This window comes from Aquarana catesbeiana, linkage group LG01 (genome assembly GCF_042186555.1).
Source record: "Aquarana catesbeiana isolate 2022-GZ linkage group LG01, ASM4218655v1, whole genome shotgun sequence".
Lineage (NCBI taxonomy): Eukaryota > Metazoa > Chordata > Amphibia > Anura > Ranidae > Aquarana > Aquarana catesbeiana.
The window spans coordinates 949,896,252-949,921,480 of NC_133324.1; the positions used below are offsets into that span (position 1 = coordinate 949,896,252).

Genomic DNA, 25,229 nt, shown 5'->3' on the forward strand with positions numbered 1-25,229 from the left:
TAGGTTGGAGGGAGGAATAGGTTTTTTCCTTTTGTAGTTACTTTGTATATACATGTTAATTTCTACTTTTGGGTTTATCAATAAAGATAATTAACAAATTACATCAGCTGGTCCTTGTTGAAGAACTGCTTTTTGGATTCTTTTTCCAATATTTTTGTGTATGATGTTCGGTTTAGTTCAGAGGATAACCACCCCATGATTAGTGATATTATTATTGCTCACAACCTGGGATGATGATGTATACAGGTGTCTTATTTGAGTAGGTAGCAGGTAAACCTCTTAGACGCTCATATTCACCTGTGTTAATCTGGCAGTGTCATAGGTCCTCTCCCCCCTTTTTGTCTTTCATTTTTCCTATATATATTTGCTGCATGATGGAACCATTCAGATCTGCTCAGATTTACCTCATTCTGTTGTATCTGATTTCCTCAATTTTACCCTCTCAGCTGTTTCTCTTCACTGATGGAGAAGTTTCAAACACAAATCAAGTGATTGATGAAGTTCAGAGAAACACTCAAAATCACAGGTAATTACAAACCTTCCCACCTTTTTATAGCACCTTATAGTAGCGGGTTGTTTATCCAGTTCCCACACAAGGGGCCTACTGTGGAACCTACAGCACAAGGACAAGGCTGCCTCCCCCTCGTGAGGGGATACTCACCGTTAACTTGCTACATTTGGAGTCTACCTAGTTGTGGGTGATTCAAGGACTAGTAGCACAACCACTTCTCCAACAACTTTATCAATCTCAAATAGTGCTAGGATGTAATGAACATACACTCATGTACTGATTTTGTGGAATGACATCACCTTACCTCAGCACAACCTGAACAACCCATGAGATGTTTCACTTGGTTCCCTTGAAGACTTACAGAGAGTAAGTGGTACACAGGGTGTCCAAAGTACAGCCCCTCTCTCTCCCTATAGACCAGGGGTCTCCAAACACCTGAATACTGTCAGTAGGAAATGGGCCACACTCCACCTCTTCCTTCTATGTTCTCCTTTTCCACCTTTACCCCATGATATAAGATTCTCTAACGACCACTTGCAATAATAGGGATGAAAGTATTTCAAGTGGTGCAAGAGGTTTATCTAATTACTCTTCCAAGGACGAAAGTTAGCATGGTACCACACTGAGTAAAGGCAAGTGTATGCTGAAAACCTTTGATTCTGCCAACCCCACCCTGTCATCTTTAGCTGTGGTTTTAAGCAGGCAAGGTTCTCTGCCCCAGCTGCTGGAACAGAAAAAGTATGCCTTTAGCCATGTTTGTGCACAGTAGCTCATTTCCAGCTTGACTAAACTGCTGGCTTTACAGCTCTTACCTTTCCAGGTGGTGGATCCAGCCTCGTTTTGTGATTTTGTGGCCTGTGCTGTACTGCAGTGGCAGATTCCTGACCACCATTTTGTTACCCAAAAGCTTATTCCTGCCCACCACCATTCATAGGTTGGACTTGATGGACTTGTGTCTTTTTTCAACTTAGTAACTATGTGGAAAGTAGTGTTTCCATGTAGCTGGACCATATGGTCAGCAGGAGGGTCCACTTGACACATGGTCTAGTTAGAATAACTCTGGGAGGGATGCAGGAAGAGGCACACCATTGCAGCTTCTTGTGCCACCCTTTGGCCTTACAGATTGAGACAGTGCAGTTATCTCCATCTCCTCCTCAATCCTACTTGCTACCACCAGTCCCATGAAAGGGTTCAGGAGGCTATGCACTGGCCCAGGCAAAATATTGCCAAGCAGTGTTGCAGCACATACAGTATGCCTAAGCAACAACAGTCACACTGGGGCAGAAATTCTGTCAGCTCTGCAGGAGCAGGCCCAGAGGTGTTTAAGTCCACTCCATCTTTTGCCAGGAAAGGTTGTATATGACAATTACACCTGTAGCAATGGTGGACTATGAGTGTAATATCGTGTGCTTTCCCCATCATTCCTCATCTATAGTTGTACCCCTTTAATGTTGGACGCCAGTGACTGTCATCATATCTGTGAGCCAAACCCAATGGATTGTGGGACTAGTAGTCTTTCTGACCGGCGGTCCCATTACATAACCATACACTGGAACTACACATCCCAGGGATCCGTGCTACCATTTGAGGAGACTTCAAAAGAGACTATAAAGGAGACAGGCAATCCGCCTCATGGTCTCTTCTGCCTGGGCCTGGCGTAATGCACATCTCTCCGTGATGAGGAGAGAGAGATTGCGGTCTACCACGCGGTGTTAAAGTGATTCCAGCCCTGCCTCAAAGGGCCCAAATCTGCTTGCTGTTTGTCAGACATCTGCATGGCACCAACTCAGCAGCTCGACACCACATTTATCCACGCTCCGCACCTGTGAGACATCGCCGGTGGCTTCATTGATGGATGTTTCTTTCCCGTGTCGTTGTCTGCAAGGCATCTAGTTCACACCAGTCGTTGGTGAGAGGGCAATTGCCCATCTTCTGCAATCTTTCCCTGGTTACTTTATTGGAACACTGTGTACAGACACCTTGGGACCACTTTACTGCACATCTATTTGAACCCTGTACATAGACACCTTTACCTACAACCATTTCAAAGAGTACCATTAGCCTGTTTAAGCCATTCAGTCAGTCAATGCATCACTGTGCCTTATTGGATACGATCTAATGAGCTCCAACTGCCGGTGAAGACTACCAGGCCTGCATTTCGAACATTGCTGTTGTTACTATTTAAATGACCCTACACTATCCTTCTTCTGTCTGATCTCTCATTAGAATTTAAGGGTGGAATAGGTGGTCTGGGGTTCCCTTTTAGAGTGTAACTACCTGCCTTAAAACTTGACTCTCTATTGTCCTACAGGCCATGCTTCAAGTGGTATCTCATTGTACATATGTGTATCTTGTATCTTTATACTGTTAAACTGTTCTTAAGCTGTCATTGGGGATTTCCTCTACCGAGTCTGGGTTGTTATTCAGAACTCGATTGATCTATTGCCCTCTTTTGTACATTAATACTACTTTGCTTACTCCAGTAAAAGTTGAGATAATATAAAAGTATTGACTTGTGTGACGTGTCATTTAAAGGTGCTTGTGAAAAGATGTCTGAACCCAGAGTGTCAGGTGGGTTGGAAGGTTCACAGGGTCATGCAGATGAGCAGGTAAATCCAAGCCGTCCTTAAGGGGACTGTGCTACACACCAAACTGCTCTCCACTGGATGGCATTAAAAATTCTTGCTTGTAGCGCTGGAAAATTTAATTTTAATTTAGTCACATATAGCACCTGCTAAATCTATCTGTTTTCCATTCTGGCCTAGTAAAAACAGTTATATGGTGTGCAGCATGTTCGTGAAATATTTCTGGCCCTTTATTGTGACATTTTTTTTTTTTAATAACAACATAAGCTTGTCACTATGATGGGCTCCCTTACTGGCATATAGAAATTTGCAGGAAAAATAAAGGGTCAGGACAGCATCAGGACCATGAGGAAGCTTTAACTCCTTATGCCTCCTGGAGGTCTTTCAGTTATTTTTCAGCCAATAGCAGGGGCAGAATTGTACAGCCAATAGGGAGGTATTAAAACTTGTTCCCCTTTGTAGATGTTTTACATTTGGGATCGGTGAAGGAGCCTCTACATCCCTCATTAAAGGCATGGCCCGGGCAGGAAATGGAACCTTCGAGTTTATCACTATAAAAGACCGCATGCAACCTAAGGTAAGAGTAAAACTGAAACCTGTAAATGCATGGTATGCTTTATTAAAAAAAAAAAAAAAAATGAGCATAACTATTTCAAATGGGGACACAGAAAACCTAACAATGTGGAAGAGATTCAATCCCTTCCTTGCTTTGTTCATACTTCATAACTATATACAGTGGAACCTTGAATTGTGAGTAACGAGGTTAACAAGCGTTTCACAATACGAGCAATTTGAAAAAAAATCCTGACTCGATTTATGAGTGTTGTCTCCCAGAGGTGCGGGGGCGCCAGAGCCGATCTGAGCCGTTCGGAAATACTCGGAAACACGATCTCTGAGTATTTCCAAGTCTCTGCGGTGCCCCCCCACCTCTGGCCACATGCAGTATTGCATGCCATAGAAGTCAATGTGGAACAAATTATTTTCATTTCCATTGACTTCTATGGGAAAGCTTCCTTTGGTATGCGAGTGCTTTGGATTACAAGCAATTTGCAATTTCGCAATACGAGCAATTTTTAAAAAAATCCTGACTTGGTTTGTGAGTGTTGTCTCCCAGAGGTGTGGGGGGCGCCGGAGCCGATCTGACCCGTTCGGAAATACTCGGAAACAAAATCTCCGAGTATTTCCGAGTCTCTACGGCACCCCCCCACCTCTGGCCATATGCAGTATTGCATGCCATAGAAGTCAATGTGGAACAAATTATTTTCGTTTCCATTGACTTCTATGGGGAAACTTGCTTTGGTATGCGAGTGCTTTGGATTACAAGCATTCTCCTGGAACGGATTATGCTTGTAATCCAAGCTTCCACTGTACAAAGATTGTGCTGGAGTTCCACCATGAAATGATGTGGTATACAGTCATCACCCATTTCAATTTTACTAGTTTTTTATACAGTGACCTGCACATTTTATAGATAGGCAACTCCTATCCTCATATTGATTAGTGGTTCCAAATTAATAATGGCTACTGCAGTAGGGAACAGACACAAAAGATACACTCAGCATCTTTTCAAATAATAACTGTTCTGCTTTATTATGACGCAATTGAAGGTTTTTATACACATGATTACGTAGGTATCACATTAATATTACAATTGTACTTTTATGGTAACAAGGGGCGTAACATAGGCAGGCTAATTCTAATCAGGACTCGAAAGAATGCAAACATGTAATGAAAACATTATTAGTGCCGTGTGCACAGTGAGGGCAATGTGCAATACATACAAAATAGAATACAATTATATACAGAACTTCCAAATTTCCTTTACAGTCTCCTCTCTTTTGATCGATATTTTGATCACTAACCATACCTGCTATCACCTTTAACCTAGAACCTTCACACGCAGGTGAAGGTAGTCCTGGCCAAAGAGGTAAAACTCTATTGTGGAGAATATAATAGCTGAGCAAATTTTTTTCACTACAAAATGACTTTTCATTGTGAAAAACAAATGATTGATAAGACATATTTACAGAGTACTGGCTGTACACTTCTGTGGCCAGAATGGCCTTCTAGCTTAATTGTTGGCATGCTGACTTATCAGTATATGTGTTAGGTACCTGGTAGTTGAGCCCGACTGGTAGAAGGAGACCTCTCTTAAACGCTGGTTCAGGAGCCACTGGAAGTGGGAACAGTGGTCTATTGAGCACAGTGGGTAGGAGGGCCTGATGCAGGTTCCAGCAGAAGCAAGCACTGGAACTGGAAGGACGTCCCTCTGGGATGGCTGAGCTGCGGATGCAGGTAGACTGATGCAGGTCAGTAGGCAGGCAGGTGGATGATAAGGCAGCAGCAGGATCTGAAGCTTGGCAGAGCAGGCTGGAGGCAGCGTCACAGGACACAGGCAAAGCAGGGTCAGACAGTCCGTTTGGCAGGAGATCAGGCAAGTATATAGCAGGAGGGATAATCCAAGAATAGTCAGGCAGGCAGGAGTTCGGCAACGGGTCACAAGATATAAGCAAGGTCAGGCAGGCCGGGTTGGATAGGAAACTGGAGAATGGTCAGACGGAGCTGGGTCACTATCAATACAACAACAGGCAGGATACAGGAACTCAGGTGCAGAGCTGCAGACGAACAGCACCTGACAGAAGCATCTGACAATCTTTTAAAGGGCCCTTGGCGCCAAAACAGCACACGCGCGAACGCACGAACTGGCGCCCCCTGGTGGAGAATTCAGGAGAACTGCCCTGGAAAGGCCCTTCGTGCACCTGCGTGCATGCATATTCGCCCGACGGCCACTGATATGCCCCTGACAATATGTAAACACAGATAATTCTACATAAAATGGAAGACGTACAAAAGACAAATATAACTTTAACATGGCTAAACTACTTTTCAAATCACATTATATATATATATATATATATGTATATGTGTATATATATATATATATATATATATATATATATATATATATATATATATATATATATATCCCTTACAATTAAATTATTTGAATAAATAGTACCCTAGGCTGTGATTCCAAGAGGGAAACAAATCAAACACAGAGATTTCTTTAATTTAGTAATTTTTGCAGTGTCTGGTGTGGATCCAGGTGACTTTCCCTTCAGGTTTTGCACTGTACATGAAATAGATGCTGTGTTGAGTCTCCAAACATTTGCTTATATATAAATGTCTCTTAACAATCCACAAGTCACCTGGCTTTAGTTTTAGATCCTTCTAAACTTTTAGGATATGGATTTGGGGAGAAAACACATAAATTAGTTTGTCAAAAACCTTAAAAGATCAGTAACGTTCTCTCTGTGAGATCCGAATGGAGGACTTCAGCTGCTGAGACAAAAATATAAGCAAGTGAGTAACACACTCCCAAACAAAATCTCATTAGGGAGAGAGTCCAACATTCCCTTAGGGGCTTGATAAAATATAAGAAAACATTCAGGCAAAAGTTTTCTAGTTTATTACTCTACTTTTTCCGCTACATTGTAGACCGTGGGGGGGGTGTAAAAATAAAACCTCAAAACTTCTAGTAAGGACTCTCCTATAAAAATGATTTCCTCTGTTACTCTCTGTAGATTCTGGTACTCTGTACTTACAAATAACTTCTGATAACACTTTTTACTGTGGCCTTTGCAGTAGCATTTGCCACTGGACATCCAGAAAACATGTCCATAGAGACAAAATGCATACTCGTAAGATGCTGACATGGGCATCTGGATATATCTTTTTGTAATCTCTGGAAGAGATGTTCAGCTTTTGGTAACACCTTTGGTAACAGGTAAAACAAAAAGTGGTATATTATAACAACAACTGTGGTGAACCCTCTCTATCCCATGCTCATTTACTAGGGCAGCCCTAACTGCTTGTGACTAAAGACACGGTCCATGTGTCAAGCTGGAGGGGAAAAGAGTGGCTGGCAGACATAAAAGATCACATTTTTCCAAAGTCCTGTTTCATAAGAAGTTGCCACTGTGGACCACTTGCTCTTCTCATTCTGGGGTCCTTAAAGTTGAATTATTAATCCCAGCTACATTGGGCCAGAACTAGGGTGGAATCTGTGAGTTGCGCAGACCCAGCAAGTGTCCGGATGCAGATGCAGAATCCTTATGTGAGTTTTAATGTTAGTATGGCTACCTCAGCAAGAACCTGGTAGGCTGAAAACAGCCAATCAATTTAACTTTGCATGCTTGATTGGTTTACCTGCTGAAGTGAAAACAAGCTTCTGGCCCTTCCAATGGAACCAAAAGCTCTCTATATCTCAACTATCTATATAAATATATACTCTTTTTATAGCTCACAGGTTTGCTAAAACATGGGGCTCTGCTTCTTGAGCTGGGGAAAAGGATGCAATGACTCTGAATACAGAGTGTCCTTCTGGGTGATAAACTGCTTCCTCAGTCTAAAACCGGGATCAAATCTACAAAAAAATGTAATATCCGGTTCTTCCACGAGTGTGTCCAGCACTGGGTTCATAGCAGCTGATTCCTACGTCATCAATTTAACAAGTGGTTTCATTTGTCTCCAGCGTCCTCCAATAGAGGCAATAAGGTGGCTGGATTCAAATGTACACATTTTTCATTGTTAGATTTGTACATAAACAAACAAAACAAATTCATATTTTGAACCTTTCATTAGACAAACATTTAGTTAGCTGTATATTTACTGCGCAGAATGTGGGACCATTTGACAAAAATATTTAACCAAAATAATGTCTGTAACTTTGTCTAATAGCACCTTTGCATAAAGCTACAGCTCTGATATATCGGGGTGAACCCTTCATTACTGGGTCCAGCTTGCATAAATATATTACAATGGCTTGTTTTCTATCATGCTGTTTATGTAAGAACTTCAGTTTCATATTTCAAAAAGACAACTTTTTCCTGGCAATATTATAATTTCTCATTGCTTGCTCTGTTGTTAGCTTTAACTAGATAACACAGGTCCTTAGTTTACATCTGACATTATTTTCCTGATGTCATAACATAATAATTGATAACAATACCCTGCGGTCATGCAGAGATGTCCAATAAATCCAAAGTATTATTCTGCCTATACCACAGCACTTACAAGAAAAGGGGCACATCATTTCACAATCCACACATTCTGCTTTGGATTTCAAAAATAAATAAAAATAAAAGGACCAACAATCTGTATATGACAGAACAGAAAGCCCTCAGCCAGATCAAAAACTATAAAACAACTGGCTGCAGGTGGCATCTATCCCAACAGGGTGTGTGGACTTGATGTGATGGGTCTGTTATATTTATATTTTATTTATTATTACTCTCACATCATGGACCGCACATCAAGTTATTATCAGACCTTTAGATTTCATCTTTGTAGAAAAAACTTCTTATGTATCCCATCCATCTTGGCTTTGTTAAATATTATGGCAGCTGTATTCTAATTAACAACCTCATCTTAATCTTTTTTTTTCCTCAATAAGGGTTATTGTATAAATGTAAAATTACAAAATAGTTATCTTAATCTAAACTAATCCCATTTTACAAATTTCCCCAATAACCTGGATTTCATTTCCAAACAAAGGTTGTCTAAACCAATTACAATATATCTATATTATTAATAAAATTGTTAAACTCATATCAGAAATTAATACTCAAGTGATAATCTCAATATCAGATCCTAATTCTAACATATATACACAAATATATATTTTCTTAAATGAGGACATTTTTACTTAATTTCCCTTTTTTTAAATGCACTGTTTGAATGCACTGTTTCAATTTGTGTAATACACAGTTAAATGTAACCTTCATTTTACCATGTTTGGAAAACAGATTCAAAAATAATTGTGATCACATTGTTTATCATTAGATTAACTAACCCGGCACATTTGGTTATAAATGTTTTGTCTAAAAAAACAGAAATTGGCATGTGTCCTTCCAGCTTATCACTGATCTCTCATCCCAGCTACATTCTTTCATGAGAGCGCAAAGGAGGGGGTCACATCTGCATACATGACACACACAAGAGATAGAACTAAAGGTTTCAGCATTCACACATATACACGAATATCTCTCTAAAATCGCTTACATTTTTCCCATTTGCACACAACACATGCATATCATTCTCTCACTTTCTTTTAACTCTCTTTAATATTTCCCTGCTTTCCTTATTTTGTTCTTATATCTTTTGCATCCCATGTATTGTAATCCCGTACTTCACATACTCTAGCTTCTATGATCAGATGGGCAGCCATAGTGCTCATCCCATCTTCCCTCTCTGACAATATATAAAGTATTCTGTTTTAACTCTCATCTCTCTGTTTTGACTTTACTAGTTGTAGTGCCTGACCCCAAATTCATCCCACAACTTAACATCAAAATGTCCCTTTCTGACCAGTGTTAATTGTCACCCTTGATCCATCCTGCTTACATAGATAGCTGTTTCTCTAGCTGTTTACTCTGCATGATTCTTAGTCCCTGTGGACTTTGTGGATTTCTGTCCACTTTAACCATTAATCTAGGGGCTCAGTATAGGCGGAACCGCACCTTTGGTTCATATATAGTGCTCCTCTTGCGCTGGGCATTTTTGAGGGTCTCTTACCCTTCATTCCCTTACTTAATTTAATGCCCATAATGACTAGCCAATCTTCCTTACTTGTGCCTATACCCTCTTGCCTCTAAACTACTTTATCTAGCAGATGTGTACTACATATACCTGTGAACAGCACTATTCTTCCCTTTCTTATCTATAACACTCCGATGGACAGTAGACAGGGACAACATAACATATAACCACCAATCAATACAGTTCGATTAAGGGGAGTAAAATAGGCACCCTTTGTTCCGAAAATGCCTTACCGATCAAGGAAATCTGATAACTCAAATGTAAGCAAAAGGCTTACCTCAGCCGGCTGATTATCAGAAATTTCCGGATTGTCTCAAGCTCCTCGTTTCGGATCCTCTGGGTCACCTATAAATATCCCTCCTGGCTGGCTCCCCACTTGACCTGGACATTTTATATATAGACAACTCCTATCCTCATATTGATTAGTGGTTCCAAATTAATAATGACTACTGCAGTAGGGAATAGACACAAAAGATACACTCAGCACTTTTCCAAATAACTGTTCTGCTTATGATTCTGATTTCTGATTATGACGCAATTGAAGGTTTTTATACACATGATTATGTAGGTATCACATTAGTATTTCAATCGTAAGTTTATAGTAACAAGGGGCGTAACATAGGCAGGCTAATTCTAATCAGGACTCGAAAGAATGCAAACATGTAATGAAAACATTATTAGTGCCGTGTGCACAGTGAGAGCAGTGTGCAATACATACAAAATAGAATACAATTATATACAGAACTTACAAATTTCCTTTACAACAGTGTGTAATAGAATTCTGTTTTTATGTTGTTGAGAACTTAGTTTTTTGTTAGAGCTTGGATTAGGTTAGTGTTAGGGTCAGGGGTTTAAGAGTTTAGTTTAAGTGAACTTTTACTTAATTTTAAAAATTTCCTCTCCGTTCCAGCAATCTTGCCTAACCACACCCAGCCTTTGTCCGAGAAACGTCCCTGCTAACTCGTTTACTTAGTGTACATGTGTGAATTACTTAGTGTGCATGTGCGTATAGGCAGGTACAGTCTTCTTTCTCCACTGCAGATGGCACTCAACTGTAGCAGCATTGCAGAGGAAGAGGAAGTCAAGAGGAGCATGGTTCCTCTATGGTTTCCTGGGTCACTGGGGCAGCTATCTGACTGGACGCTGGCACCCCATGTGACTCTGGCAGTCATCTTCAGTCAGACAGTTTGTTTAAGAACCTGGCTTTTTGTTGTGCATTTTACATGCGGCTAGAATACGGACAGGTCACCTGTCTGTCAGGGACAGTGTATATTGTAGGCAGAGGTTCCAGAGGTGTAGGGAAAGTGCAGGGGCACGCCATACCTCCTTCCTGGAAGCCTCCCCATTGGGGTCTGGACCAGCCAGCCCACATTTTACCCCTCAAGACACATGCTGTCGGCACACCTGAGGCCTACTACTACTGTCACATCTCTGTTACATGCTGTGAGTGTTCCCAGTCAGGTTGCCTTTCTGCCGGGCCGGGTGATTATTGCTGAACTTCTGTTACAGTACAGTTCTGTTTCTCTGCACTGGGACTCACACACCCATTTATTTTTTTGAATGAGCTGTATTCCAGCAAAGATTCAAGGCATGGCGACAGAACAAGTACATATCAATTTTTTTTTTTTGCAAGAAGATGATTAGTTTTATTATTAATGTGGTACCAAAGACACTTTAACTACCTCTCGCCCACCGTATAGACAAATGATGGCAGGCAGGGTGCTCTCTTGTTCTGTGGCAATGTCATATGACTTTACCCCAGCCTCATCACGCTTGCGCTTTCCCGGGGGCATGCAGCACGGTGATTGCGGGCGCGCTGTGTCCCTGGGACATGGCGCAACCCCGATCGCGGGAAAGAGACGATGATGTGGCTCTTTACCCATGTGATCAGCTGTGTCCTATCACAGTTGATCACATGTAAATAAGAAAATGTGGGTTATCAGCACTCCTCGCCTCACACTGACAGAGAAAGATGATCAGCGGAATTTCCTCACAATGATGCCAATTTGTGCCCATCAGTGATGCCAATCTGCGCCCATCAGTGATGCAAGTCAGTGCTCCATTTCAGTGCCCATCAGTGTCGCCCATCAGTTCCACCTATTAGTACCCATCATTGCTGCCTATCAGTGCTGCATATTAGTGCCGCCAATCAGTGCCACCTCATCAGTGTCCTTTAGTGCCATGTCATCAGTGGCCATCAGTGCAGCCTATCAGTGCCCATCAGTGTAGCCTCATCAGCGCACATCAGTGAAGGAGAAAAGTTACTTATTTACAAAATTTTCTGACAGAAACTTAAAATTTTTTTTTTCCAGAATTTTCTTTTTTTTTCATTTTTTAGCAAAAAACAAAAAACCCATCTGTAATTAAATACCAAAAGAAAGCTCTACTTGTGTGAAAACAAATAATAAAAATTTCACTTAGGCCCAGTATTGCATGACTGAGTAATTGTCATTCAAAGTGTGACAGCGCTGAAAATTGCCCTGGGCAGATAGGGCATAAAAGTGCCCGGTAGGGATGAGTCCGATGTTCGAGTCAATCATAAGTTGGACTCGAACATCGGGTGTTCGCCCGTTCACTGAATTTAGAACATTATGGGGCATTCGTGGGAAATTGGAGCGCCCGCAAGAAGGCCCATAATGAACTGCGAGACCGTCAATGCACTGCGAGATCACAGTGCATTGACGGCTGCTGATTGGCCAAAGCATGCACCAGACCTGCATGCTTTGGCAATTCAAAGTGCGCTCTGCACTTAGGTTGCGTACTTGGATAAGGGTCTGGTATGGATTTTGGGGGGACCCCCACACCATTTTTTTTTAAATTTCAGCGAGGGGTTCCCCTTAAAATACATACCAGACCTAAAGGTCCTAGTATGGATTTTGGAGGGGGGACCCCACGTCATTTTCCTTTTAAAAGTTTGGCACAGGGTTCCCTTTAATATCTATACCAGACCTAAAGGTCCTGGTATGGATTTTGGGGGGACCCCCACGCAATTTTTTTTTCTTTTTAATTTTGGTGTGGTTTTTTTAATGATCTTTATCTATATTGCCAGGATCCGACAATACATTACAGCCGTGAGCAGTTTTAAATTAAATTTTTTTCTTTAGAAATGTAATTTTGCTGCTATTTTACACCCCCCAGGCACAATATTTAAAGGAATATTTAATTTTTATTGTTTCACTTTAAGCATTATTAAAATCACTGTTCCTGAAAAAAACTGCCACTTTTAAAACTTTTTTTTTTGCATTTATACATGTCCCCTGGGGCAGGACCCGGGTCTCCAAACACTTTTTATGGCAATAAATTGCATGTAATCCTTTTAAAATGAGCACTTTTGATTTTTTACGTTCGTGTCCCATAGACTTTAACGGTGTTCGCGTGTTTGCAAGTTCCGGTGCGAACAGAAAGGATGCAGTTTACTAAGAAGGAACTCCATAAAAACTTTTTTTTTTTTTTTAAATCTGCTGGGTTAAAAATAGTTAAAGTGTTACTAAACCCACCAAAGTAAAATCAGTCTGTATATGCAGTAAAGCATGCTTGTTATACTCACTGTGGAACCTAAGGGGTTAATCCTCCGCAGTGTGGAAGAAGACTGTTGGATCCTGTATGCACAGATCCTCGTCTTCTTCCACTGACTCCAAAACAGGCCAGGATAAGACAGAGTTACTGGAGTCAGGCTGCACATGCTCAGTTTGGTGTATATTGCCAGAGAGTTTTTTTTTTTTCTTGGGAGGGTGCATGTTATCAACACAGGGCCAATCATTACTATCCAGGCAAAGGGTCAGGGGGTCCTGGATCCTGATAGGACAGCCAGTGCAGTGTGGAAACTCCTCTTACAGGCTTTAAATATATATATATTTTTTTAACAATAAGATAGAACACATTTTGAAAATAACATGCCACAAGAAATATTTTAGTTACTCCATAGATTTTATTTAGGCACATTTGGCAGGAAACATTTTAAACAGAAAAGGACAGGAGTCAACTTTTAATCTAAAATCTAAAATTCACTTTAGAGTGTATTTATTTTGCAGAAATAAAGACAGCTACTGTAAATATTGTATAGACTATGCATATATATAGTATTTAAAGGAATTTACTTGGCCACATTTTGAACAGAGGAGACACTGGACAACATTTAATAAAAACGATCCCCATTAGTGTATTTAATTTCACCCAAAAAAATTTTTGCTGTCCCCATTCACAATATATAAGCACGTTTTACTAGGCTGCAGTTTAACAAGGAGAGACCAGGCTGGTTTAGTGAAGAAATCACAGTTAAGAGTACACTATTTCAGCGAAACAATAGCTATATGTAGTCAATATTCTTGATTGCTGGAGCAGTAGAATAGGCTGCAAACTAGAAGCCACGGAGAAAGGTTTACCCTCCAGAAAACACTATCAATTTTGTAGTTAAAGCAGAGTTCCGCCTTGGGGAAAAAAAAAAACTGTAGCTGCTGACTTTTAATACAAAGACACTTACCTGTCCAGGGAGCCCGTGATGTTGGCACCCAAAGCCGACCTGTCCCTGGGCTCCGGGTGCAAGCGCTGCCGTCCTTCCTAAGGGGAACAGGAAGTGAAGCCTTGCGGCTTAAAAGCCTGGTTCCTACTGCGCATGTGCGAGTCACGCTGCGTGTTCTGAATGGTCCCTGCTGTGTTCTGGGACCTGTGTGTCTCCCAGAAGACAGCGGGGGGAAGGAGGAGGAGCTGGACAATGCGTAGTTCGCTGCACAAAGTGCGGCGATCTATGCCCGGAAATGGGAGCAGATACCTGGGTTTGACAGTTCCATTTGTGGGTGGAACTACGCTTTAAGGACCAGCGACTTGTGTATCCAGAACAGTGGTCCAAGAATTCCACCCTGTGTCAATATAAATAAAGCTTCCGTCCTTTTTTGTAGGTATATCTGACCATATGCCCCATATGCGTCTATCTCCATGTCCACTGATCATTTAAAAGACCTCCATAGTTTACCATGTGTGACAATTTACTTGTTGTAATGGCTCAGCTTGTAACGTATTGTTTTTTCTTTCTACTAACCTCTCTAGGTTCTTCGGACACTCAAGTACTCTTTACAGCCCCCTGTGAAGGACATCTCCCTCACATGGACCCTTCCTTCCGGTGTTGAAGCCATCGTCCTGTCCAAAGTCCCCACCTGCATCTTCCAGGGTGAAAGATCTATTATCTATGCTCAGCTGAAGGGAAAGGTATGTGAGCCCTGGAAAGATTATGATTAGTGTGTTACTTCAGCTTCAAGGCTGCCAAAAATGTTTATTAATTGAGCATTACAAATGGAAGGACAAGGTCTGGCAGAAGCGAACAGATTGCAAGACATAATAGTCTCTGATGGTGATACAAAAAAACGTACCAAACATTTAAGACTTTAAGGAAAAGTGGAATACTTATATCTGGCATAGGCAGCTGCTGGCTGTGGATTAAGGTAAGAATTTAATTAACATGAAAACTAAAGAGGTACTGTACTTCCCAGATCACAAAACACATACAGTAAGTGCCACAAGGGGAGTACTGTCTATATTCTCTCATCCACCCTCCACAGACTGGCAGCTCACTGGTCTCCTCATATACTGTTCATCTTCTCTGACCCACTATGCACAGACTGGCAGAGCTCTGTTCTTCTCATGCATTGTCCATCTTCTTTTACCCACCATCCACAGATTGGCTGAGCCCTGGTCTCCTCATGCACTGTCCATCTTCTCTCACCCACCATTCACAGACTGGTGTCAGGTACTTGGTAGGCGGCTGAGATGCTGGGGGGGCTCACCTTGTGGCCGAGCACAGCACAACCCTGAAGATGACACAGGGGATGTTGTGCCCACTGAGGCACGGGTTGCCTGGTTGGTGGAGCTGGTTGCAGGAACTTGGTAGGACAGGCAAAGTTACTGGAAGCAGGCGTGCTTAGGAGGTCCAGTGGATGAGGACCAGTGGGATATTCAGGTAGCAGAGTCAGGGGCCAGGCCAGGGGTCAAACACAGCAAGACATTCTGAGATCAAAGAGCAGCTGAGTCCTTAGCACAGGAGACAGGATAAGCAGAGTCCGTTAGCCAGGCCGGGGTCAGATGCAGGAAGCAGGCAGGAGGAAGTCAGATACAAGCCAGGGGGTCAAGCCAAGGAATCAGAAGGAGCAGGCCAGACAAGCCGGGTTGGTACACAGGAGATCAAATAAGTAGGAGATACCAGGCACAGGAACGCAGGGGAAGCTCACAATAAACCAGCGATGCGCCATTGTCAGCAGTGGGTTTAAATAGGCAGTGGCGCCCCTGTCGTGCGCGTTGTGCATGCGCTTTCGCCTGATCCTGGCGCTGCGCGTCCATCTGCTTGTGACGCTGCGCATCCTTGTGCGCTGATGCGCATCAGCGTGTCCTTGTCTATGCCGGTTCACCATCCTATTTCCTTGACATCTGGTCTCTTTTTGCACTGTCCATCTTCTCTCACCCACCATCCACAGATTGGCAGAGCTCTGGTCTTCTCATGCACTGTCGATCTTCTCTCACCTATCAAAAGAGGCTAAAAGTGCAAACATGTTAGTGGAACTCAGTCCCTATTACCACAAATTAACAGAAAAAGACTGTGCCTATAGGACAGTAAAGTTACACCAAAAAAGTTAATGCCACTTTGCATGAAATTTACAATGTTTATTCCATATTCAAGTTAAAAAATAGACACAGTAAATCTTAGGTGTCAAATTGCTGGCCCTCCAGCTGTTATGGAACTACAAGTCCCATGAGGCATTGCAAGGCTGACAGTTACAAGCATGACCCTCACAGGCAGAGGCATGATGGAACTTGTAGTTCTGCAACAGCTGGAAGGCTGCCATTTTGACACCCCTGCAGTAAATGATACATATGTCATAATATAAAAATGCAAAAGATACAAATATAAGTTGATATATATTGGTTTAATGTGAACAACACTGCAGATATAAGCAGGTAAGTACATGATGGATTAGTATCTCCACGTGTTTCGTGAAGCAGCGTTCACTCCTTCAGGAGACAGTCAAAACCAAGATACTCTACCTGTGGAGAGACCATGTCATAGAAATTATGTTAATATAACTACATATAAACCTGCTATGGGTAAAATATCATAATCTCCACTCCCTAGAATAAGTGTACTTGCATATCAACTAGAAAATTTGTGGGAAAAAAGATCCAAAAATATTCAAAACGGCGAAGACATTAAGGGACATGCAAGGACATGCTCTGTCTGGGAGCTGAAGATGGAGCAGGCCAACCAGCCAGGGCATACAGGAGGACCCAGGAAGACAAGACCCTGAACTGGGTGAGAACCAAAAAAGGGGGAATGTACGCTAATAAGAAATCAAGGATAAACATTGAGTACGAATTTATGAAAACATCCTTAAAGGATCGACAAATGTATCAGCTCAAGAAAATGGGTATAAGATCCTAACTCGATGGTACAGAGTCCCGACCATTATTCACAAATTTGCTCCATCAGTGTCCAACTTATGTTGGAGATGCACCTCAGAGCCAGGTTCTCTTATACACATTTGGTGGGCATGCCCCATCCTACAACAGTTCTGGAGGGAAATCCATGACGTAACATCAAGGGTTTCCACCCTAGCTTTGGATTTTCCCCCTGCTCAACTTCTCTTACACCACACCACATTATCCAGATGCTCTTGTCATAGTTCTCTAGCCATGCATATGATAAACGCAGCTAAGTTATGTATCCCAGTCTTGTGGTGCAAGACACGTGCTCCCTCAATCAAAGAATGGTTACAGAGAATCAACAAAATCGCCGAACTATCTCCAAACACACAGCCCACTGGGCTTGCTGGTACCACTATAAAACAACCCCAGAATACACACAAACCATACGCCCACCCTCCACCTAAGTCGGAACAAGAATCATACTATTTTGTTAGGTAGGGACCCAGCCCCCTCCTATCCCTCATCCCCTACACATCAATAGCCCTTACCTATAGTTACATCCCTCCTCTCCCAACCTCCCCCCCCCCCCCCCGCCCCTGCCATCTCATAGCCAAATATTGTAATTCATTAAGGTGACCAGCGGGACTGTCAACCTTGGATCTACCCCCAACCACTAACATCCACCCTATGACACTAGCCACTCAGCAACCTAAACTACAACTCCCACACTATCCTAATTAAACCTAGCTATCCAACTCCGTCGGTCTCAAGAACCAGCTCAACACACGCCAGATTCGATACCATTAGGATTCTGATTTCTCTATAGAAACAGGCTTCAAAGGCCTAAATAACACAAAGCTCCTGTATATTCTATAATGTATACAACTTCCGAATATTTACAAACCAGCTCTGTTCTGCTCTACATTCTACCCACATTAGGTTAAATGTTTCTCCATTGTTATGACTATGGAACTCAAATGTTTCTTCAAGCTGATGGGCCCATGTAACTTTTATGTACCTATTCTTGTATCTTTGAATACTTCTAATAAAAGATTATGGAAATGATGAAATCAAGGATAAATCTAAAATGGCCAAAATGTAAAATAATCAAGGTATGTGTAAATATATGCACAAACAATTTCATCACGCAGGCGCCGCAATGCCACATGCCATCCACAGAATGGCAGAGCTTTGGTCTTCTTATGCATTGTCTATCTTCTCTCACCCACCATACTCAGACTGGCAGAGTTCTGGTTTCCTCATGCGTAATGCTCACTTCCTTAAGGGCCTGTTGTTTAGGCCATGAGTTTCTTTCCCAGTAGATGCACCAGCAACCAGGCACTCAGTCACAGTCACTATTTGGCCCAGTAATCCGTCTAGGAGTGTACTCTTCTGAGGCTTTATTTTAGAACTTGAAATTGGACGAGTGCAGGGTAACGGTGGGAGACTCCAGCAACGTAAAGAAGTAACTTGAGGACACTAATCATCCTCCTAAAGAACCTCAGCACAGTCTTTGCAGCAGCAAATGATGGGCTGAGCTACACTGGTACACCATGAACAATATTCTCTTTAACCAACGCTGACTCTAATGCAAGAGGTATAGCAGCAGTACAGTCACTGGGATCTTGAACAGCAGTCTGTACTCACTAATGTCCATGGATAATTGGATGCCTCCTTCCGATATCTTCCATACACCTCTCCTGTGAAGTCTTCAGATCAGATCCCCAAAAAGAACTCCCTCATCAGCTCTCGCAAGTTTCTGAAGAATAGGCCATCCAGCTAGCATACCTGGGACCTTGATGAACAGTAGAAGCATGGCAGACCTGCCCAGAAGGACAGCAGCCCTCCAGGTTGGAATCTACTCCTCTAGGAAAAGAACCCCAGACTGATTAAAATTTCTCCCAACCACCATCTGGGCACCATCCCCCAGCATTTGGGATTTTACTCTCCCAGACCATTATCCTCCAAAATCCTCCAGAAAGACGGGGAAGCAGTCCACTCTGTAGCCAGTGAAACACAGAACAGACCAAAATAATCACATGCATCTCAACTGATTACAGGGAGATAGGTTCTAGGTTAGGTAAATTTAGTTACTGTACTATGTAGAAGGGTGCTACACTTACTGTCTATCACACTCCATCCACAGACTGGTAGAGCTTGGGTCTACTCATGCCTCCCTCTCACACTCAATTTATATTTTTATATATATATATATATATATATATATATATATATATATATACTGTGTGTATGTATGTAAGTATGTATATGTATATATGTGTATATATACACACAGTATATATATATATATATATTTATATATATATATATATATATATATATATATATATATATATATATATATATATATATATATATATATATATATATATATATATATATTGTATATGTTTGTATACATTGGAGTATCGATGAAAGGTGAACGCAGTTATGTGTTATTAGGTGAACCAAGGTTACTCCAACACAGCATAATACTCCATTACTTTGTACATTATCTCTTATTAGGGATGGGCTAAACAGGTTCAGTTCGCACCACAGCATCTGCAAACAGGGAAAAAGTTCTACTGAACATGCAAGCTCTATTAAAGTCTATGGGACACGAACATGATAAATCAAAAGTGCTAATTTTAAAGGCTTATATGCAAGTTATTGCCATAAAAAGTGTATGGGGACCCGGGTGTCTTGCCCTGGGGGACATGTACCAATGTATAAAAAAAGTTTTTAAAACAATAGTTTTTAAAGGAGCACTGTTTTTAATGATGATTAAAGTGAAACAATAAAAATGAAATATTCCTTTAAATATCATGCCTGGGGGGTCCCCATAGTCTGCCTGTAAATTGGCACATCTGTACCATGTATATACCATGCTGCAGCAATAATGACAGTTCTAAAAGAAAAAAAATGTATTTTAAACTTGCTTGCGGCTGTAATGTATTTCCGGCTCTATTTTTGCGGGCAACGTGATTGATGATGGATTACATCGAGGGACACTATTTTTTTTTTCTTTTTTAGTAACACCCCTGCTGTTTAAAGAATTTGAAGGAAAAAAAATGAAATTACGTGTCAGACCTGTCAAACAGGGGCAGAAAAATTGGGCCTTAGGTGGTGCCCTAAACCAAAAATATTGTTGGAAGCTAGCATGATCAAGATTCAAGAATAGGATAGGCAGCATAGGCAGTCTTCAAGGGATCCCAGATCCTTAGCAAATTCAATTAGTTATAGCAGCATCAGGGGCTTGATAGCTGCTGTTGTTCCAGGACTGATACATTTTGATAAATGTGAGGCTGTCAATGGAGTCTGTGGACCGGCGCACTCTTATTTCTGTCACAAAATCTCCAGCAGCACTGAATGTCCATTCGGAAAGCAGGCTGGATGCAGGGCAGGCCAGTAGCTCGATTGCATATTGAGCAAGTTCTGGCCAGTGGTTCATCCTCAAGACCCAGTAACCCAGTGGATGCTCAGTTGGAAACGTCTCCAAGCCTGCTGTTTCCCCTATATAATGCTGCACCATATGACGCAGATGTTGCTGATGGTTGCTTAAACCTAACAGCCCTGGGGCGTTGAGGACTTGAAGTATTGTTTAAAGGCATCGGTCAGCCAGCCGCCTTCTTCACCGCTCGTCCTCTGACCACCTCTGAGCCTGCCCCTCCGGAGCTGAAAGATTCTCTGCCCCGGTGTGGCTCCTGTCCCCTAGACAGACCAACTGAAGCACCGCATAGCATCTTTTAGCCTGACTGCTTGCGTAGCCCCTTGAACACTTAGAAGGCACTGCTGGTTTAGAGGAAAATTCAACAGAAGAGGCCAGGAGGGGGTGGAGCAGACAGATGTGGCAGAATCACCGCCAGCTTTTTGGAGGCGTGGTAGCAGGACAAGCTCCAACACTGTGCATCCTCCATCAGCATGTAACCGACACTATGGTTGAATAATTCTGGCGACTCCTCCGTGCATGATGGTGGGGTTACAGAAGGAGTAACTGTGGACAAGGAGCTGGTGGAATAGGCCACTTTGGCAGCTGCGGTGGAAGGCAAACTAGTATGAGCCTGGGTGACAGAAGATGAGGAGGATGAGCATGGCTTAGTTATCTACTCCACCAACTCTTCTGCATGTTGTGGCTCAATAACACGGCCAGCAGCAGATAAAAAGGACAAGCATGCCCCACCTGCAGAGGATGCACCATATCCGCAACCACCAATAATGCTAATAATGCAGCAACAGAACCCGATACTGCAAAAAAAAGGAAATGAAAATAAAAGATGATTCATGAAAAGAAAATGGGATCATTGGTGACACAGAAGTGTTGTACAAACTAACACTTCAGTAGCACCACAACCCTGTTATTCACACTACACTACACTGTGTTATACACACTGCACTATACTGTATTATACACACTACACTGCATTATAAAAACTGCACTACACTGTATTATGCACACTGCACTGCGCGGCATTATACACACTGCACTACACTGTATTATACACACTACACTGCATTATACACACTACACACTGACTGCACTAAACTGACTGACCGCACAATACACTAACTAACCTGCCTAATCTCCACTAATACATTGCACACACGGCTGCCATGTAAGCAGGCTTATATAGTGTGGGGCCAGGGGCATAACTACCGTCATAGCGACCCACGCGGGCGCTATGGGGCCTGCAGCCGAGTGGAGCCCAGTGAGGATGAGCAGGAGCAGGCTTGGCTGATTGATCGTAAAAAGGCTGATGTGCTGCAAACTGAGAACTGCGCATGTGCATTACTGCTCGGGCGAATCCGGAGGGGAGCTGACAGGGCTGGGTAACAGCCCAGAAGCGTGCAGGAACGTTTGTGCTGTGAGCGGACATCTGTCCTGTCACAGCGCTGTTCCCTGCTTCTGAGCTGACACTCTGTATCCATTCACAGCAAAGCCGAATGGAAGAGGGTGGATTCGCTCCGCCTCCTCCAGCCCCCTCTCTCACTGTGCCTGCCCACACTCTGAGCAGCCCATGTGCTGCGTCTGTGATTAGGTTGTGTGGGTGGGAACATTTAAACTGAGAGCAGACGGTGTTCTGTATGGGACGCTCTGCAAGCTGGTGACTAAGCATTTTGCTGGTTCCTTCCTTTCAAGTGAGTGAGCTGTGACCGGCCTCTCCCCCTCTCTCCCTTCCTGCTTGCTCCCAAATTCCTCTCCCCCTCCCTCTCTGCAGATAAGGAGTTTTCTTTCAGCAGCCTGTGCAGTACCTGGTCATGTGTACTATGATGTGGGCTCACACTGGTGTTCTGCAGTGTTGGTGATCTGACTGTCTTCCTGCATGTTACCCCCCCCCCCCCCCCCCCGCACTGTGCCCATGAATAGCAGCCACACTGTGCCCATGAATAGCAGCCTTACTGTGCCCATGAATAGCAGCCACACTGTGCCCATGAATAGAAGCCTTACTGTGCCCATAAATAGCAGCCGCACTGTGCCCATGAATAGCAGCATACAGTATACTGCTTTGAATTTTGCATTTTATTTATTATATGGTTATTTAAATTTTTGATTTGTTGTGCGAAATTAATATAAGCTGTTGCCTGGGTACTGTGCCACATGAGTTTGGAAATCTGTTGTTCAATGGCATTAGTTTTTTTTTTGGGGGGGGGGGGCTGTTTGCAGGGGGGGGCACATACAACATTTTGCTATGGGGCCCTGTGATTTCTAGTTACGTCCCTGAGCCATGATTGGCGAAAGGCACCCTGCCTTTCGCCAATCATGGCTCTCACAGTACATCGTGCTGTGATTGGCTAAAGCATACGGGTCAGGTGCATGCTTTGGCCAATCAGCAGCAATCAATGGATTTACATTGACTCGAACATCAGGCCCATCTCTATCTCTTATATATAAATTTCAGAGCATTGAGCAATTTGAGATTTACATTCTTGAAATAATTTTCCTAGGTGGAGAATGAAGCTGAAGGTGTGGTCTGTCTGCAGTACAAGTTACAAAATGACATTGTAAAGAATGACCTTCGTTTCCCCTTGGATGTGCAGAGTTTGGAAAGGTCAGTATTAAATATATTGAAACCTATATCATCGGTAAAAAATCCCATGTCGTTTAAAGGATCACCATCACTGGCAGAGCTTATGTCTCCTCATGCACTGTCTGTCTTCTCCCACCCACCATCCACAGGCTGGCAAAGCTGTAATGTTCTCATGCACTGTCTATCGTTTTTTAGGTCCAGTATACATAGATAGGGATGAGCCGAACACCCTCCGGTTCGGTTCGCAGCAGAACATGCGAACAGGCAAAAAATTTGTATGAACAAGCAAACACCGTTAAAGTCTATGGGACATGAACATGAAGAATCAAAAGTGCTAATTTTAAAGGCTTATATGCAAGTTATTGCCATAAAAAGTGTTTGGGGACCTGGGCCCTGCCCCAGGGGACATGGATAAATGCAAAAAAAGTTTTAAAAACGGCCGCTTTTGCGGGATCAGTGATTTTAATAATGCTTAAAGTGAAACAATTAAAATACAATTTTCCTTTATATGTCGTGCGTGGGGGGTTTCCTTAGTATGCCTGTAAAGTAGCAAATTTTTCCCATGTTTAGAACAGTATCACAGCAAAATGCCATTTCTAAAGGAAAAAAAGTCATTTAAAACTGTAATGTAATGTAATGTATTATCACATCCCGGCAATATAGATAAAAATACCCCCCCAAAAAATGTCGTGGATGTCCCCCCCAAAATTTATACCAGGCCCTTCAGGTCTGGTATGGATATTAAGGGGAACAGCACTGCAAGTTTTTTTTTCTAAATGGCGTAGGGGTCCCCCAGGCCCCCAGGCACTATATACTCTGAACAGCAGTATATATACTGTACGGCCTGCCCTATATACTCTGCAGAAAACTGGGCCCTAGGTGTTGGTGGTAACCCCTCACAGACACTCTTGTTGGGCGCAGGAACAAGCCCTGTTGTGAAATATTATCTTAAGAATTGTAATTACATGGCCCTGTTAAATAGGGGCAGAAAAATTGGGCCTTTGGTTTTGGTGGCATCAGAACACTGTAAGCCCTCACAGTTACTCTTGTTGGGCGCAGGAATGGACCCTGCTGTGAAATATTAAATCAAAAACTGGAATAACATGCCCCTGTTAAACAGGGGCAGAAAAATTGGGCCTTAGGCAGTTGTGGTGGTGCTACAACACTGTAACCCCTCACAGATACTTTTGTTGGGCGCAGGAACGGGTCCTGCTGTGAAACATGAATGCCAGTTTCTTGTCCTTTTTCTGCAGCCCCTCTCTCTAGGCTCACATTACTCACATTACTTCCTTCCTCACACTGTACACTGCCTGAAGTATATTAGAAACAGTACACCACGGAATGCATTGTAGATATAGGCTACACTGAATGCAGAGTATATATATATATATATATATATATATATATATATATATATATATTAGCAACTGCACACCACGGAATGCACTGTAGATATATGCTACACTGAATACAGAGTGTATATATATATATATATATATATATATATATATATATATATATATATATATTCTAGACTGACTGTATATATACTGTATATATCAAATACACTCCCACTAACTGAATAACCTGCCTGCTTAATCTAACTCAAGCTATCTCTCTGTCCCGCCAACAACACTACACACGACCGCTCTGTAAGCAGCCTTATATAGCGTGGGGTGTGGACTTGGTCACCCTGTGCCATGATTGGCCAAAGGCACCCTGCCTTTGGCCAATTATGTCTCTCCCAGCAGAACGCACAGTGATTGGCCAAAGCATGCAGGTCAGGTGCATGCCTTGGCCAATCATCATACAGCAATGCACTGCGATCTCGCAGTGCATTATGGGGCATTCTGCCCCATATGTTCGTTTTGTTTTAGAACAAACGAACACCCGATGTTCGAGTCGAAGTTACGTTTGACTGCAACCGCGGGCTTATCCAGATACATAGATTGGTAGAGCTCGTGTCTCCTCATGCACTGTCTATCCTCTATCACCTACCATACACTGACTGACGGAGTTCTGGTTTACTCATGCACTTCTCTCAAACTTCATCCATAGACTGGCAGAGCTCTGGTCTCCCATGCACTATCTTCTCTCACC

The 25,229-nt window shown here is 42.5% G+C and overlaps 1 protein-coding gene across 3 annotated transcripts in view; it reads left to right on the forward strand.

Moving 5' to 3' along the window:
• Window positions 1–25,229, forward strand: part of LOC141121578 (von Willebrand factor A domain-containing protein 5A-like) — a 155,851-nt gene that overhangs the window by 84,039 nt on the left and 46,583 nt on the right. For all 3 annotated transcript variants that reach the window (XM_073611216.1, XM_073611232.1, XM_073611223.1), the window contains exons 10-13: window positions 447–526; window positions 3,559–3,673; window positions 14,740–14,898; window positions 23,047–23,150. In XM_073611216.1, coding sequence (XP_073467317.1) covers window positions 447–526; window positions 3,559–3,673; window positions 14,740–14,898; window positions 23,047–23,150 — 458 coding nt within the window. The remainder of the gene's footprint in view (window positions 1–446; window positions 527–3,558; window positions 3,674–14,739; window positions 14,899–23,046; window positions 23,151–25,229) is intronic.